The sequence below is a fragment of the Vicugna pacos genome, chromosome 20 (assembly GCF_048564905.1).
Source record: "Vicugna pacos chromosome 20, VicPac4, whole genome shotgun sequence".
Taxonomy (NCBI): domain Eukaryota; kingdom Metazoa; phylum Chordata; class Mammalia; order Artiodactyla; family Camelidae; genus Vicugna; species Vicugna pacos.
The window spans coordinates 22220529-22238196 of NC_133006.1; the positions used below are offsets into that span (position 1 = coordinate 22220529).

At 55.4% G+C, this 17668-nt stretch overlaps 2 protein-coding genes across 13 annotated transcripts in view; both read right to left on the minus strand.

The window, feature by feature from the left end:
• Window positions 1-272: 272 nt before the first annotated feature.
• On the minus strand, window positions 273-3122 carry ZBTB9 (zinc finger and BTB domain containing 9). 2 transcript variants are annotated; one of them, XM_006202111.4, is made up of 2 exons: window positions 2990-3122; window positions 273-2697 (listed from the first exon to the last, which is right to left on the minus strand). In XM_006202111.4, exon 2 carries the CDS (start codon window positions 2617-2619, stop codon window positions 1213-1215), a length of 1407 nt encoding a protein of 468 aa, XP_006202173.2. In that variant the 5' UTR covers window positions 2620-2697; window positions 2990-3122; the 3' UTR covers window positions 273-1212. The 2 variants fall into 2 exon arrangements, with proteins under 2 accessions (XP_006202173.2, XP_015093024.2); XM_015237538.3 differs by having other exon boundaries at window positions 2884-3100.
• An 839-nt stretch (window positions 3123-3961) lies between these two features.
• Window positions 3962-17668, minus strand: part of SYNGAP1 (synaptic Ras GTPase activating protein 1) — a 31189-nt gene continuing 17482 nt past the window's right edge. The window contains exons 10-20 of one of the 11 annotated variants that reach the window (XR_012062225.1): window positions 17353-17497; window positions 15612-15848; window positions 15287-15488; window positions 14901-15079; window positions 14174-14215; window positions 12701-13775; window positions 12169-12342; window positions 10824-11035; window positions 9604-9694; window positions 8634-8713; window positions 3962-5893 (exon numbers count right to left, since the gene is read on the minus strand). Coding sequence is in view for 5 of the 11 variants with exons in the window: in XM_006202112.4 (XP_006202174.2) it covers window positions 5747-5893; window positions 9604-9694; window positions 10824-11035; window positions 12169-12342; window positions 12701-13775; window positions 14174-14215; window positions 14901-15079; window positions 15287-15488; window positions 15612-15848; window positions 17353-17497 (2504 nt within the window). In the remaining 6 variants the exon portion in view is untranslated. Of the gene's footprint in view, window positions 5894-6607; window positions 6681-8633; window positions 8714-9603; window positions 9708-10823; window positions 11036-12168; window positions 12343-12700; window positions 13776-14173; window positions 14216-14900; window positions 15080-15286; window positions 15489-15611; window positions 15849-17352; window positions 17498-17668 lie in introns of those variants that run through there. The other 10 variants (XR_012062227.1, XR_012062224.1, XR_012062226.1 and 7 more) reach the window with 10 other exon arrangements.

A 17668-nucleotide genomic window follows, 5' to 3' on the forward strand; every position in this document is an offset into this window, starting at 1 on the left:
ACATACCACCTCATCAAAAAAAACAGTAAGTTGATAAAACAGTTCAGACTTTGAGAGACAAGGCAACTTACCAGAGGTCATTCACTGGCAGGTCAGGGCTGAGAATCTGGCTCACTGAAGTCCAGGACAGCGTTCTCCGTATCTGTGAAAACCATCCCATTTCTTCCCCCATCGACATAACCCAGCTGCATAAGGAATACATCCAAGTCTTTGCAACTCTGTTCTCACATTGTCTCTCCCACATAATGACTCAATTCAGTCTACTACTGGCATACATTCTAGGGCAAAGTTTATTTGAAGAAATTAAGTAACCTATGACAATCTCCCCGTTACATTATCTACCCCGTTACCTGTTGACCAAGGTAATGTGTAGTTGAGGATGAAAAGGAAGGGGGTGTGGTCCCACTGTGCAGTTATTCTCTAGCCTTTAGCGTATGCCATCTCAGCCCTGAGTCCCACTGCTCATGGCCACTTGTTCAGAGCAGTGTTCCTACCCTGAGAGCATGTTAGGTCAGTGGCCATCTCCCGAGTTCACTGGTCACATTCCAGTTATTGTGATGAATGTATGTGTGACCAGTGGTGGGCAAGAGGCACAGACTATTAATGAGAGTTCTACATGACACGTGGAATGTTCAATTTGTTAAAGTGCTCAACTACAACATGAAAAATACAGGTGTTGGAAAAGTATCTACCAGTGAGAAAGCAATTCTGAAGGGCTTCTGGAAAGATATAACAAAAGAAAGTATATAAAAACTCTACTCACATAATTACAGTAATGACAAAGGAGAGAAAAACTTAAGAGCTTAGTCTCTGAATTACTAGAACTCTGAATCAAACATATCTCTAGATGGAGACCAGCTCCTTTAATTACTCATAGAGACTGAATGAAACATTTATCATGTTTTGTGCTCTAGTTTCTCTCTCATCAAATAAACTAATCTGAAATCTGGTTTCCTGTACGAAAAGATTATGGGCAAGTGACCAATTTATGTATAGCCTGTAAACCCACCTTCCTGTATAGCAAAAACCTGGACATGAGAAAACAGTTTCCAAAACTGCCAGATTGAGGCCAACACCCCAAAACAAGAAATCCATAACATAGCTATTCTCTTGGCATGATGACAAGATCCAGGACTGGGATGCCATAGTGGTGAAGTATCCATCAGCAGCAGTGGCTCCCTTGTCCTGGAAGCTAGCATGTGGCCTGAGCAGTCACTTATAAGTCCAGTGAGCAGTGGCCCAGCCCTGGCCTTTGCACAGGTCCCGGTGGCGAAGGAAACAGGCATGGACACGGAACCGACGGCCGCAGTGGGGACAGGCATGCAAGGCTCCAGCATGGGTCTTCATGTGCTCTGTCAGATGGTGCTTCAGCTTGAAGCGCTTGTTGCAGATGCCACAGCCAAAGGGCCGAAGGCTGAAGGTCAGCATGATGTGCCGGTCACGCTTTGGCTTCACGGCAAACCGCTTCCCACACAAACAACCAAAGCGTTTTCCATCTGCAGGGGGTGCCCCACCTAGCTTCACAGGCCCATGCACAGCCTGCCCTGCTCCCCCAGGCCCCCCACCCCCTGACAGGATTTCATTCCCATGAAGATCCACTGGTTTCCAGGATGGACCACCTCCTCCAGACGTTGTTCCTGTTCCTGATGGCAGCAAGAATCCTAGCTCTCCATTCCCTTCAGTGTCCCCTCCAGGAAACACTTTGGTTTCCTCCTTTGCTCCTCCAGACTGAGTTCCACCTCCTGATATCTCTTCCTTGGGCTCAAAGGGTTCCTGCTTAACGAAGAAGATCTTGGGGGGCAGTGCAGTGTGAGAGGCAGGAGGCTCAAGTGGCGTACTCTCACCCTCTGGAAGCCTGCGGGGAGTAGTGGATACAGGCAGTGGGTGGGATCCAGAAGGGTGGGGAAAACTCCCTGATCCTCTCTGAGGTTGAGGAGCCTGAGACGGTGCTGCTGATCCCTGATCCTCCTCATCTTCTTCCTCCTCCTCCTCCTCCTCCTCTTCAACTTGAATCTGCAACACATCTCCCAGTTCACTCCCCTCCCCTACAACGGGGCTCTCGGTAGAAGCAGAAGACTGCGCTGGGGTCTGGAAAGGGGCAGAGCGAATGCACCAGCCTCCTGCAGAGGATGTGGTGGAAAGAAGTGTGTGGAAGGGGGGTGCCCCCCGGGTTGAAATTCCACCACCTGAGTTTTCTAGTTCTTTCAAAATCTCTGAGCACTGATCTACTACTTGCCACATTTGGAGGCCACTGGCCACAAGGAGGTGTGCGGGGAGAGCGTCCAGTGGCAGACGGAGGCGCCCTGAATAAATGAGCTGGAGCAGCCCCTCGAAGGCATCGGCTTCGATGACGCTGGGCAGAGTGAGCCGTGGCGCATCCCCCAGAAGCAGCTTGTCATGGAAGTAAGGAGAGGCGGCAGCCAACACCGCTTTGTGAGCCCTAAGTTCGCGGCCCTGCACCAGGAGGGACACGTCACAGAACTTTCCCTCTAGCCTGTGGCGGTTCAGGGCTTCTAGAAGCAATGAGCTATGCTGAGGGAACTCGATCTGGATCGTCCGTGGGGCTGGGTTGCAGCCCGGGGAGGGAGCTACGGAAGGCAAAGGCGTCGAAGTATCCATGGCCTCCTGGGAAAGAGAGATCCCAGAGGAAGGAGCACAGGAGGTGAGGGGCGGGGTAGAGCCCGCGCGGGAGAAAGGCTGCGGAGGAAAGAGAAGGGGTCACAGCAGCTCCGGATAAGTGGAACCGTGTCTCCTCAAACAAAGCCCGCCTCCCCTGCCCCCCAACATGTGGAAACTTTTCAGTTAGTAATAGTTCCGGCAGCTAAGTCCCGCGCACTCCCCCGCCAAGAAAACAAAAACAAACCGCCACAACAAAACACCAACCGGGGCTTTAACTTCCAGAGACTGTGGAAGACAAGGAGGTCCTTCAGCCACGAGCCGGACCTCGCCGGCCAGGACCGCTCCCGCCCGCCGCTCCGCTCCCACTCACGTGCCCACAGAGTCCGGCTCCCGGGCAAACACAGCCACCGGGACCCCACGAGTGCCGGCCAGGCGGCCCTTTCCGTCGCCACGCCCCCACGGGTACACACGCGGCCCAACGCCCGGAGGACCTCTGCAAAGACCGCGCCGCCCCGGCCGGAAGCCACCGCCTCTCGGCCGGACGCCGACGCAGGGAAGGCGGGCGGGGCCAGGGCCGCAGCCAATCGAGAGGCGCAGGCTTACAAGCTTTGTGCTGATTGGTTGCGCTGGAGAGAAGGCGGTGCTGGCGGGCAGCCGCTGGCCTCAGCGGGGCTGCGGATGGAGCGGCCGCCTCTCCGAGGTCAAGGAATCGGGCTTCGGGAGAACGTACCCTGAACGGAGAGGGCGACCTGAGAGCCATTCCGGTGATTAAACGTAGCGCCCGCGCCCAGTAGGTGCTGAGAGGGCGAAAGTAAGTTAGCACCTACTCTATGGGTTAGGTATTGTCCTCATCATCTTGTATCTCACTCCCCCTCCACTCTGCCTGCGAGGTAGGTGTTGCCATCCTGACTTCCCTCGGGGGAAACTGAGGCTGCCAAGTGGTGGGCCTGGGGCTGGAACCCAGATTCGCTAGGGAACCAAGTTCTTTCCTCCATTACGCATGGGAGAATTTTAACCGGAAATTAAATAAACTTCATTTCTAGGTAACTACTATTTTTTTTAAGGTATATGTAGATATAAACGTGGAATCCTTTATCAGAGAATGCTGGTGTTCCTTGACCTCTTTAGTCCTTCCTGTTAAGTGGCGCAGTGGTGAGGGGATAGACTGGTTAATTTTGGCAAGTACGAAACCCCTGCTGTAAAATAGAATAAATCTCCTTGCTAATTGGGAGAGTGATATTCTAGGGGGAGACTATGGCATCACGCAGGGATATACAGTTTCTCCCAGGCTGTTCCTACTGGTTCTCCTGGAGGTCCCATCCTAGGAAAGTCAGCACAGCGATAAAAGAACAATCTCCGTTTATTAAACATGATTTTTCTGTTTCACCACACACTCCAGAAAAAAAGGAAATGGGGCTGGGAGTGGAGAAAAAGGGCCAGTGGTAGGGGATAGAGTAGGCTGGGAGTCGGGTAGGGTGGGGAGGGAGAACGAGAAAACAAAATAAAACAGGTAGGAAGAACATCTCCCTACCCTTAGGGTGGTGGCTGGGGAGGGAAGCCTGGGGGGGAGGGGGCCAGGAAGCTCTGTACAGAGGGGTTGCCCCCAGCCCACACACACACACCCCGATATGTACAATACAAACCCCAGATAATTACAACAGCCAAAGAAGAGAAGAGGAAAGGGAGTCCAGGGGTAGGGTATGAGGTTGGGAAAGCAGGAAAGGGCACAGGGATAAAATTTCACATATTTACAACTTTTATATAAGTATAAATTTGGCCCCGGCTGGGTGTATGTGTATAGGGGGATGGAACTGAAGGGGAACTGTCCATACAAAAGAAAGAAGGGTGGAGTCTGGGAAGAGTCTCAATACCAAACGCAAGAAGGGATGAGGGGGCAAGGCTGGGTAGGGGACAGCAGTCAGGGAAGAGGGGGTGCCAAGGAGGGGCTTCTCCCCTCCTATGACCTACCCACCCCAAACCCCATCCATCCTACCTCCCCTATCCCGCCAGAGAGCTATGTACAGAGAAACACCGAAAAATTGTGGAGCTGGCGGGAGGGAGGGAGGTGGAGGGAGATTGGGGAGGGCGGGGAGGATGAGAGGGAAGCCCAGCCCTGTCCTACCTCCCCCGGGAGACAGAGTCATGGAAGGGGGCCCTCAACACCCCTCCTCCAACACAGGTCCCCCCACCCTGGGGGAGAGAGACATGGCTTTTCCTAGAGTAAGTTCCCCCCTCCCCCTGGGAGTAGAGACCAAGAAGAGAGAAGCGAGGGGTAGTGGGGGCTGTGTGTGTCAGGATAGGGCAGATTAACTAGTCTGTCCTCCCTGACATACACACCCTCCTAAACCCTAACCCCTCACCCTAACCTCAGTTCCGCCCCACCCAACACACTGGGGGAGGGGGGGGCATAAGCCCCCTCACCCCGCTCTGGGACCAGCCAAGAGCAGATCAGGTATGGGAAGAAGGGGAGAAAACTCCCATTCCCCCCTTGCCGCCCCCTCCCTGCCCCGGTGGCCCCTCCACCCCATCTGGGTTCTGGGTGGGAAGGGAGTAAATTTAAGAGTGGTAGGAGGAGGAGTTTGTGCGTGCTGAGCCCCCCCAGACGCTCCTGAGAAATCAAGGGGTAATAGGGCCCCCTCACCTGGGGTCCCCTCCCCATAACAAGGGGGACAAGGGAGGCCAAAATGGGGCGGTGGAGGGGAGTAAGATTGTCAGCTCTGGTTACTGCTAAAAAAATCACCCTGAAGTTGAAAGTTTGGAGGTGCCACACCCCCAGGGTGGGGGCGAGGATCTGTCCCCCAGTGCTCAGGGGAACGATGAGGCAGAGGATGGGGATAGCACCCCGGAGTGAAGGGGTCTGTGTGGGGTAGGTGGTGTCCTGGGGCAGGGGTTCCTGGGGGTCACAGGGGCAGCACCCCAACAGGAAGGAAAAGGGGGCAACTAAGAGTCCCCACTCTCCCTCCTGGAAATGGTGCAGTGGGGGAGGGGGAATGGTGCCCCCCCAGGGAGGCATTCAGGGAGGCAATCCCGCTGTCCCTCGGCGACTACGTCCAGTCCTGGTGGTTGGTGCTGTTCCAGGGTGGGGTGCACGGGAGGGAGGAGGAGGAAGTCTGTGATGCTGGGTGAGCTAGTGGTCTGCGGTGTTTCGGAACTCGCCGTTCTCAGTGATCTGCAGCCGGGGTGGGGGAGGTGGGGCTGGAGGGGCCAGGCCGTTCCAAGGTGGGGCCAGCGTCACACGCGGGTTTGTTGGACCCAAGGGGGGAAGCTGCCTCTCCTGCAAGACACCAAAGAGGAGAGCGCGGACTTATTGAGACGCTTCGCAGGGATATGGGTGCCAGCCCCCCAGCAGTGGCCTCCCCCATAGCCAGCCCACTCCATAAACCATATCCCACCCCCCTCCCCCAGACACCCCGACCTGCATCCTCCTGGTTTCTCACCTGCAGGAAAAGTTACATCTTCTGGGGTCAGGGAGAAGAGCATCTCACATACAACACCCCCTCAACCCCCAACAGGGACCTTCAACCCACAGAGTCACACCAGGAAACCAGTTCAAAAAAAACAAGTTCCTATCTCCCCACCAGCCGAATCCTGTATCTCCCCCTGCCCACCCACGCCCCCACCCCGGGGACCCCCCTCTCAGCCCACCTCCAATCTGAGGTAGGAACTCTGTGGAGAGGGAACAAGGGGAGGCAGTACAGCAAAACCTCATTAATCCAAACCCCCGTGGATTTGGAATTTTTCATAATTTGAACAAAAACTGGGCTTGAGTTTCCTTTTATCTGTGAAAAAAGGGTGTACTAAGCAAATTAATAGTGGAAATGTGTCTGTGGGAGGGAATATTTAACCTATACCAGAAAACAGACTTTTCAAGCCTATTTATTCATTAACGCATGCTCCCTGAGGGCCTCGAGTGGAAACGCCTTGTTCATCGAGTGCTACTTACTGTATGTATTTTGAAGACATGCATTTCATTAAATAGACACTGTCATTCAGTTTTGTCACTTATTCAGAGTGGCCATCTTCTCAAATATAACATTCCAAATTAGAGAGGTTTAACTGTACTGGGGGGAAAGGAAGGGGATTCAGGGAAGTGATGTGGGAAGGTAAAAATATTGTGGGAGGGCTGCCTCTCTCTCATGCTAATGGCAGAAAAGAAAGGACTAGGAGCTTCTGCAGAGACTCAGCAGGCCCGATCTCTGCATCCCCAGGAAGCAGAAAGGCTTCATTCCTTTCCACCCCCACATTCCTTTCATTCCCTCACCCTGGGCTCTCAGTTAGAGGGTGAGGGGTACCAAACCCTACTCCCACCCCTGGTCCTATTCTGCCCGCTCCTACCACTCCTGGACCAACTCCTGGCTCCTACCCTCAGCTCTGGCTTCTGTTCCTCTGCAGGGAGAGGAGAAGAAAGCCATGTGTTCTACACTTCAGGTCGCTCCCTTGGCTTTTAAAAATGCAGGCACAAAATGAATTTTTACATTAATGGCTGAGTTGCAGAAGGACCAATACCTGAAAGTGGTTTAGAAAAAGTGTCCAAATTATTTCCTGGACCACAGGGCCAGGCAACCTAGCTGTGTATGATCAAATCTCTAAAAGACATAAAAACATTTCAGCAGAGGCTCCCAGATCAGCTCTTCCTTCCAAATCAAAGAGCTCATCTCTCAGGTCACTCAAACCCCAGATTTAAGCCAAACCGCCCTCCTAGCTTGCTGAAATCTCACACATTTTCCACAAGTCAGCAAGAGAGGAAATTACGTATGGTGGGGTATCCTGAGTGTGGCAGGAGAGCAGGGGAAGGAAACCTCAGATTCCCTTCCCTCTGCTTGTCTGCTGGCAACAGCACATAGGCATGCCCCCTACACCCCCATGGACCCAAATTTAGAAAGCAGATAAATTAGGGTGCCATTATTCATTTTACAAAAGAATTCCCCGCAGGAGTCCTTTAAATGGTGAGGTCCCCTGGTGCCTTGTAGCATCTGTTTTCAGATCACTAACTACTTTGACAGAGAGGCTGGGCAGGCAGAGAGTTAAAATTACAGTGTGAGGAGCCACTGCCCACTGCAGATCAGTCCCACAGGAAATAAAGCATCTCAGAAATGATGTCACTGGCTGACAGGTTCCCATTTACTGGCTTTTTAGGTAGGATTCTGCGTCCGGCAAGGCCACTGGGTGGCGGGAGACGGGGAGTGAGTGGCATCAGCAACCCCTGCGTTTATTTAACCTGCTGTTCCTGGCATCTCTGCCCGGGAATCAACATGGCTACCCAGCCCATGATCTTATCTGGGAGGACATCTCACTCCACTTCCAACTCCCACGCCCGACGGGCCAGTCCACATCCTAACATCTGTCAAGGCTCCTTCTTGCTCCACTCACCCTGCTTACGTTCCCGACACCCTTCCGAGCCCCCCAAAGTCTCCCTAACCACCCACTCTTAATTCCCACCCAGTGGGACCGAATAGGAGCCCCAGAAGCCTTCAACCTCACAGATGTAAGGAGGGAGGAAGAGAGAGAAGCAGGTGAGGGGTGGAAGGAAGGAGGGTTCTCTACAGAACCAAGGTGAAGGAGAAGGAAGAGGAAATCCCAACCTACCTGCCGCAGTCAGCACAGCCCCTCTAGCCAGGGCCCTCCAACCCAGCACCACTACCCCTTTAACAAACTCCACCCCCAGTGTCCCAACCCCAAGGACGCTTTGGTGAAATGGGGGGTGACAGACATACACTGGAGAGGCAGAGGAAGAGAACTGAGAGTCAGGAGGCTGGGGTGGGTTTTGTAGGAAAGGGAGTGTGATCGGGGAATGTGCTGGGCCGGCCTAGGGTCAAACGCCTACTGATGGTGAGGTGGCCCTGGACAGTTCTGGGAGGCGGAGGAAGTGCTCTCTTTGGGCAGTGCCTTGGGAGGTGGGTCTGTGCAGGAGGTGTCATGAGGGTAGGGTGTGTGGAGGTTCTCGGGTGTGGAGGGCAGCAGTGAGAGGAGGGGAGGCTCTGGAGAGTCAGAGGGGAGTGGGCTTCACGACCAACCTGCAGTGGTCCGGAGTCACCTCCCCCTGTGTCCTCCGCCCGTGGTCAAAGCGGAACCAGGAGAATTACCTGATGAGGAGCTGCAGGGGGAGAGAGTGGGGTCATGGGATCAGGAGCCTTGGTGGTGGTTGAGGGGGAGCCTGGAGGTCAGAGCGGAGGAGAGAGGAGCATGGGTAGGAAAGTGAGCAGAACGGGGGTGGGGGGTGGGGGTGGGGAACAAAGGGTAAGAGTGCAGGAGGGAGGTCCTGAAAGCTGGCTGCTGAAAGAGAGGGAGGCAGCAGGGAGCTAGAGAGGCTGGTCAGATGTGAGGACCAGAGGGAGAGACAGGCCAAAGAAGGCTGGACTTCAACACTGAGGGAAGGATGGGAGAGCTTGCAGGGAGGGTGGGAGGCCCTCAAGATCTGAGGAGTCAGGAAGGGGAAGCTAAGCGGGAGCTATCAAAGAGTGAGGGAAGTTGGGGAGCCAAGAGAACAGCGGTGACGAGGAACTCAAGTCCTCAGGGCACCGTGAAGAGCCTGGGGAAACTGGACCTCATACACTGCCCTGTGCTCTGTTCTAGCAAACTGAGCCTCTGACCCTCCTGTCCCAAGAAGAGCTCAGACGAAGCTGAACTCCCTGACTTCAACAGAAGCGGGCACAGATGGGGCAGGGGTTCCAGGAACTGGTGGGGTCTGGGGGCAGAGAGACTGAGGTTCCAGTAGGAGGTCCTGAAACGCAGATGGGAGGAGGGAAGACAGGGTGGGGAGGCACAGGGGTGGGGCCGACACTGCCAGGAGTGACAAAGGCACAGACGATGGGATGAAGATGAGGTTGCTGGGGAGGCTGCTGGGAGCAGCCAGTGGACAAACGGAGGACAACAGGAGAGACAGATGGTGATGGGGCTGGGGTGGCTGGTGCAGTGACTGCACGAAGGACAGTGGGATGGATGGGGATGGGACACGGAGAAGATAAATGACATTGTAATTTCCACCTGAGCGTCGAGCAGCCTCTTCTTGGGTTCGGGCAGCGGCTCAGCCATGGCGGGGTGGTCCCGGCGCAGCTCCTCCTCCACCAGCATCAGCCTGAAGGGACGGGCTTCAGTGGGGTTAGTGGCGGGCACAGGCTTGGCGCCTGCCCATGAACTCCTGGTCCCAGGGAACCCCCGCAGTTCTCTGGAAAAGCCTTGTGCATCCTTCTCCCCTGCCCTCAGAATCCCTCCACTGTTCCAATCCCCAAAGACTCCCTGTCATTCACCTTCCTCTCAGGGATGCTCACATCTCCCTGCTAAGGAGTTTTCTTTGCCTCAAAGACCTCTACTACCAGACACTCTGGCACTCCAAGCTCCCTTCACGACAGTGCCCGCCCTCAGAACCTCTGCAGCTGAAGACCTGGCTTCTACATCCCCCCTCCACCTCACAGAACCTAGGCCATCTTCAGGGCAGCTCCTGGACACCCCTTGCCCAAAAGGAATCTTTACATAGTCATTCCCAGCATCTCTCTGCCTTTGAAGAAGATTCTCCAGGTGACTGCTCACAAAGGATTTCAAAGCAGCGGTTTTCGAAACAGTTTCAAGTCAAGCAGTTGTCTTCTAATTAATTTTACTCAAAAATACATTTAGAATGGATTGAAATGGAGCTGGCTCTGGCTGAAGTGGGGCCTGGGGTCCCACCAATTCTCAAGATAACTCACCACATCCCCCCTGCCTTGTTGAGATGCCTCCTTTGGAGCCCAGGGCTTGGGAGAGCAGTTAAAAATGTGCACAGGCTAAACAAGCGTCATTCACTTTCTAATGGAACACCTTTCCGAGACTGGAGAGGAAGGGTGTGCCCAGGATGGGGTAGTCAGGGGCTACTATGGCTAAGGGACCCATGCTTAGGCTGGCTTGAGAGTAAGCAGTGGGGAGTCCCAGCCTAGGCCTGGTCCAGACACACAGTGATGGTTGGACAGTAAGAGGTAGTTTACCAAGGGCTTCAGAAGTTACTCCATCAGGAGAGAGGTCGGGGTTTAGTAAAGGAACGTGTAATGCACTAAGCAAGAGGCTTCTCTCCATCAGGTGATGGGAGAGTGGCTGGCATCCCCGAGAGCAGAGTGGTGGGCTTCCCTCGTAGTGTCCTGAGTTGGAGGAAAGGGTCTGGGGGCTGGAGGGGGAGCTCACTGCCCCTCTTTAGCCTCACCCTCTCCTTTGCTACTCCTCCCCGGGCCGCTCCTCACCTGCCAATGATGCTCTTGATTTGGGAGTCCTTCTCCACCTGCTGCTGCCTTAGCCTCTTCTCGCTCTGCTCCAGCCGGGCCTGATACTGCATCAGGATTTTGCTAGTCTGTTCCTCCTGGGACAGCAGCCTCCGCTCATACTCTTCCAGCTTCCGGTTGGACATGTGCAGTCGCTCCTTCAGTGAGTGGATCTCCTCCTCATACTCCTTCACCTGCCCGCCGGGCACACGACCCCGCACTGTGAGGGGTGCTGTGCCCAGAGCCCACCACCCAGCTTCTATCCCTGCCTGCCAGGCACAGCCGCTGCACGGTAAGGGACATCCCAGCCACTTTCTCTAGCCCTTTCCTTGCCTGTTGATCATACACACAGTGGCTTTTAAAAAGGCCATTCTATGGGGCCGAGGCTCCCTCAAAATAGAGCAAGATCATAGCTCTCACTCCCTGAGAGGAATATACATGCTCTCATGTATGTATCTGGACATGTGAGGACCTGCACCTGGACTTAGACCCACAGACACACTCTGAATGCATTTTGTCCTCAGCTTGTTAAATGGTGCTGGAAATAATTTATTATATGGCCTGAAGATATTCTCTTAGCTCAAGTGCATCTAAATCAATCCCAACATTTTGCTCTGTTCAGAGACCACTTGCCTCACAAAACCTCTCTGCTCCCCCAAGTTGGAGTATATAGTCTTTACATATAATCTAATACACAGCCACCCTCTTCCTCCTCCTCTTCCCCATCCTTGCAGCAACGGCTTCCCATAAAGGAACTTTCTGCTAAGTGTGTGAACCCCAGAGCTCTTGCTGTTTTTTGCTCTGGGCCACTACCAGCTGAGAGTCAGGATACTCTTTCCACACATGGGCTGATACACCCCACTTTCCAACATGCAACCTCTAACCACCAACCCTCTGTCACCGATGTCCATGGGACAGTGACTGTGTAAGCTGTACTTCACTTGTAGTACAACTGCAACCTCTCTGCCCCCACCCAATTTATCAACTCACACTGCTGGCGAAGTAACTTTCCTGAGCAGTCACAGGAGCCAGGGCTTATGTTCTCCCCGGGGAAAAACATAGATGTAGTCTAATAGAGAACTTGATTCCCCTGGGGAAATCTGTGATGTGTGCAACCCACAAAACAGCTGAAAGTGGCTTTTCAGTGGACTGATTGTATCTGGCCTTGCTTGGTAGACTGAGGATTTCTCCAGAGAGCGGATCAGATCTTTGTCCTTTCTTTTCATCGTAACTACCCGACCCCAGATGTTGCCCTTGGAAGGCACTAGAAGTCTGCCCTGTGGGTAAAGGGAAGCACAGGGCTTGGGGATGGTAGGACCCCACGTACCCTGTCCAGCCGGCTCTCATCCATCGACTTAGAGTACTCCTTGAGTTTGTACTCCTCCCGCTCGATGTGGGCACTCTCGATGTCAGCCGACAGGTGAGGCATATTGGAGACCCAGGCCACCGTCCGCTCGGAGGCTGGCATTGTGGGGTTCAATGTGGAAGGCGTCTGAGAATGCTGGGACAAGGCGGGGGGCAGACGGAGAGAGGAAAGGTGGGAGAAGGTGTAGTGCGTTTAGAGAGTGGGCATTGCCAAGAGAGGAGAGTCCCCATCCTGTTCCCCTGCTCTAGCACAGATCACCTCGTAAAAGCTATCATTAGTTATCAGGTCTCCCCTTTGAACGTGCGCTCCACAAGGGCAGGGAGTTCTGTGGTTCACCGCACAGTGCCTAGAACAGCACAGGCGCACAGCAGGGACTCTATGTGCACTTGTTTAACGAATGAAAGGAGGTGAGAAAATTGTAACTTGAGACCACAAACTCTGTTCTACCCCCACCTCCCCAACCCATTTCCTTCTTCCTCCCACCCTCACCTACCTGCTTGGTGATGGAGGGCTTGAGCCCCCCACCCCCTCCGCCACCGCTTCCCCCGCTGCCCCCAATGCTGCCCTCCTTGCTGAGGCTCTGCTGCCGTGGACGGGCAGGGCCGTAACTCGGCTCCGGTGACTGCAATAGATTCCCGCTGGATGGCCGGGGTTTCTGGGCCGCGCTGACCGTCAACTGCTGAGACTTGCCCCTCTGCAATGGAGGCGGCTGGCCCCCGCCACCCCCACCACTGCCCCCACTGCCGCTCCCACCTCCAGGCCCTGGGGGGACAGGCCTCTGGGGACCAATGGTGATCTGGGGAGGGGACAGCATGTGTTGCAGGTTGTCCTGGAGTGAGAGCTGCCGACGGGTGAAATCAGTGCCAGAGGGTCCAAACTCATCACTGTAGCTGTGGCTGTGAAGGATGGAAGCAGCGGGGGGCTTGGGGACCCCTGAGGAGAGGTCTTCACTCTTGCTATAGCCATGGAATGGGGCGAAGGTGTCCCCTGGGGGCTCTCCACCTCGGTGGTGGTGATGGTGATGATGGTGGTGATGGGAGGAGGGTGGGCCATGGCCACCGCCCCCTCCGTGGCCCCCTGGGGGGCCTGGCCCATCAGCAGCCATGTGGAAGAGAGGGTTCTGGAAGGAGAGGGGGATGCGCAGTTGCTGGGCAGGGACACCGTCCGTGGTGACGCCCATCTGGCTGAGGCGCATGCCGGCTGCCGTGATGGACGAGCCACTCCCCTGGGAGAGGCGTCCAGCGGGCGCAGGCCGCAGCCCCAAGGCCGCCGTCAGAGAGGCCTGGCTAGAGTGCAGCAGGTCCCCAACGGCCGCCAGGTTGGACACGCTGCTGCTGTTCAGGCGGCCGCCCGGCCCATCACCCTGCAGATCCAGCATGGAGACGCTCTTGTTGACACTCAGCATCTTCTGCTCTGGCTCCGTGATGTCCGAGCTGCTCGTGCAGTACGCTGGCGAGGATCGGGCCAGGGGCGGACGGCTTACGTAGAACAGGTCCTTCCCCCCACCAGGCGGCGGTGGAGGTGGCTTTTCCTTGGTTGGGGAGGGGAGGCGAGCCATGTCCATAGAGCTGTTGGAAGGGAAGGGGGCACACGAGTGGGAGGTAAGACCAAGGCTACCAGCAGTCGAGCCTGCTGTGGTCAGGCACAGGCCTCAGGGTGAGAAGTGGGACCCACGGGAAGGGCTGAGAGCTGGTGGTGGCAGCTCTGGAGAGGGCAGGCAGGCAAGGAGGACAGGAGGGGATACGAGGAAAAAAGGAAAGGACAAGGCCCCTCCAGGAAGGGAGGGAGGCCTCAGGGAGGGGAGATGGGGCAGCAAGAGGAGGGATGAGGGGCAGATCTGGGCAGATATGGAGGAGATGAGGGTGCATGGAGGAGAAGAGGAGCGGCGGAAGGTGAAGGCCACTGGAGGGGGAGAGGGGAGCAGACAGGAACGGAGAGGGGGGCGGGGGAGGGGAGAGCCCCTCACCTGTTGAGGCCTCGAGCCATGAAGGACTGAAGGTCGATGGAGCTGGAGAGAGATGGGAAGAGGGGCAAGCACAGACAGAGAGAAGGAGAGAGGCGGGCAGAAGTTGTGGACGTATGGAAGGAGAGGCGGGAATGTGGAATGGGAATGGCGTCATGGAGGGAGAGACGCGGGCAGAGGAACAAGCAGGGCGTCATCAAAATAACGGGGGCAGCAGCTGTGGCTCAAGGCCGCGCCACCAGACAGAATGCTGTAGCGGAGGAGGCCCTGCTGGGTGGGGTCCAGGTGCTATTTCGCACTTTGTGGCAAGGTCTGCGGGGCTCTGGTGGGGGTAGTGCTTCTCTACCAACTAGTACAGAGATATCTGAATGTTTTGGCACCAGGTGGCTGATTCAGTGTGTACTGGCTGGACCTCAGGTCTGGAGCAGGCACAGGCAGGCAGAGGGACAAAGCAAAGCAGAGCTTGCAGCCGGACACCCTTGGCTTACACCAAGCTGGAGCTAGAGGAATCTCTGCACTTTTTCTGGGGGCTCTGTTTCTTGCTCCATCTGGCTTTAAAAGGCTCTCAGCCTCACCACTGGCTGTACCTGTCTCCTTACCATTTGCTCTAAGAACCTGCTTCTCTCTCCTTTCAAGCCCTCAAGAGATACACGTGGAGCCCAGTGGAGTGTATTAGGACAGAAATGTGAGGGCTCCTAGGGTGCAGGTGTGGGGGTCCCAAGGCGCTCACCTGTTGAGGTCCCGCATCATGTAGCCCTGCATCTCGGCCGAAGGGCCCCGCAGCACCACGGGCTGAGGCCGAGGCCGCTCGCTCTGACGGCTTGGCTGCCTTTGGATGTTGGGGTTCCTCAGAGCTGTGCTGATGTCGTTGAGGAGCCGGGGCAGTGGGCCCAGCTTCAAGAGGGCTTCCTGGAACAGGGAGGCTGTTACATGGGAGCTAAGTGCCCAGCTTTAAGGGGACCTCAGAGGATTCAGGTGGAAGGTGGGTGAGCTGGGGGAGTGGTAGTGACACGTCTGGGAATAGGGAAAGGAGAAAAATCTGTGCAGGGGGTGGGTTTCTCAGGCCACAGGAGCCTCTGGAGACCTCTGAGGATGGGCCAAGGGGCATTTGCTGACCTTGCTGAGCTGGGGCAGCACCTCCCAGAGCAGGGCGTGCAGTGTGGAGAGCTCTCGGCCCAAGTCAATGTAACCCTCAAAGCTACTGCTGTTGGTCAACGTGTCCAGGTTGGAGATCTCGTACAGGAACTGCTGCATGGAACCCCACTCCAGCTCCAGAAACTCATTCATGAATCCCAGAAAGTCCTCCTTTGAGGTAAACCTGGCCAAAACATCCAGAAGGTAGAGGTCACACACAGAAGACCTCAAACCCACCTCTGTCTCTTGGGAGACCCTTCCCGCCCACTCTAGCCCCACCCTACCCCCTGCCTGAGGCTTCCCTCACTTGGAAAAGTTGGCCAGGTTCTGGATGACCTTGGCGATGAGGGTGAGGGTTCGTGAGGTCTGCTCATCTGGGTACTCCTGCATGAGCCCAAAGAGACTGGGCGACATAATGGCTGGGCAGAGGAAGCGCAGGAAGAGCGAGGCGCTGATCAGCCTGTCAGCAATGTCCTCCCGGCCCCGCTCTGCGCAGCGCAGTCGCCAAGATGCAAACACCTCCTTCAGCTCTCTCGGGAACACGCTGAGGGGAAGGGGTGGGGAGACAGAGAGAGAGAGAGAGAAAGAGAGAGACCGGGACTGAGCCCCAGAGACCCTCAGCTTCCAGGGAACATGCTGAGGGGGGTGGCAGGAGGTGAGGGTGTGGAAACAGGTGAGAGAGACAGGGAGTAGGGACTGCAGGAGGAAGATGGGAGGCTGCTGGAGGAAGAGGGCGACGGCAGAGGGCACAGACAGATAAGGGAGAGAGAAACGAAGGAGGAGAGAAGTGAGGGGAAAGAGACACGCGGGAGAGAGATGGAGGAGGGTGTGAGAGAGACAAGGAGAGGAGGAGAAGAAAAACAGACACCAGGGAGAGACAGAGATGGGAGAGAGATGGAGGGTCACTTGAGGTACAGGGAGCTCGGACCCCCCAACTCTTCTGGATTCCAGGGAAATGGGGATGAAGGTGCCCCAGGCATGATCCCCAGTCCCTGGAATGGCTCAGAGCTCACTCCCCCCACCTCCCAGTTCCTCCTCTTCAATGTCCCATTGACACCTTAAACTCTGACTGTGTAAAGCAGAGCTTACTGTGGCCCCCACACCTCCAACAGGCTCCTCCTCCTGACTTCCCTGGTTCTGTCAATGAGACCACAGGTCTCCCAAACCTCAGCCTCATGGCCTCTTGAGCCATCCTCGACTTCCCACAGACACCCTCTCCTTTCCAATCAGCTGATGATTCTTGCTGATCCTTTTCTCAGAGGGTCCTTACAGCAGCCCCTTTCTATGAGTCCCTGCCATCATCCTGATTCAGGATCTGATTTCCATGCCTGGCCCATTAACAATAGCCCCCAACTAGCCTGGACTTCATTCTCCCTACTCCTGTCACCTCCTGCACCCCCTTAAGGATTAATCTTCTCAATCGTGATACTTCTTGGCACCAACACCATTAATGGCATCCCATGACCTACCAATGAACTCAAACTCCTTTCCCTTGCAGCGGAGGCCTTCCAGATTCTAACTCCACTCACCCTGTCCAGACATCTCTCCCACCACTCTCCTTTACAAGCCACGTGCTCCATTGAACCAGTTTCAACTGCTGTCCCGAGTCCTCTCACCTTCACGCATGTGCCTGTTCCATAGCCTTCTCCTGAAACGTCTTCTTAGCCCACCATATTCCATACCTCAAAACCTGACCCAGTCTTTGAAGCCCAGCCCAGAGGCACCTCCTCCATGAAGTCTTTCATGCTTATCTCAACCAAAGTTCTGCTTTCTCTGACCTTACGTTGCACCGTGGGGGGACCCTTACTTGGCACTTAACATATACTACACTGTTCTGTGGCTTTTTGTGTGTCTGATTTGTCCCTACACATTCTGGTGGAGGCCCTCTGAGGGCAAGGGCCAAGCCTCATTCCTCTCTGTCTACTCTACAGCACTGAGACCAATGCTGTGCCCATAACTGGTCCTCTTTGAGGATGGACAGATGGATGAACAGATGAACACACGACTTCCCCAACCCTAGCCCCCCAACCCAGCGTTCCCAGTCTCACCAATGGGAGTTGACCACCTTGCACAGGGCCAACTCACAGCACATTCGCAGATTGGCCTGGTGCTCTGCCAGACTGGAGGCCGTGCACTTGATGGGGTCCACCTCACAGTTCTCCTCAGATTCATACAGAGCACGGATGAATTCCCCTGGTGGTGGGGACACAATGGGGGGAGGTCACACTTTCTAAAGGCAGGGACAGGGGCTGCCTGGGTTCACGGAATCTCGGAATTCAGTTGAAGGCCAGAGTCCAGGGACTCTAGGCTTAGAAGCATCAAGCTGAGGAAGGGTGTAACTGGGGTCTGGAGCAGCTATGTTTA

Bases quoted from the DNA above. Each gene is read 5' to 3' on its own strand.
- ZBTB9 (XM_006202111.4), bottom strand. From the start codon at position 2,619: ATGGATACTTCGACGCCTTTGCCTTCCGTAGCTCCCTCCCCGGGCTGC.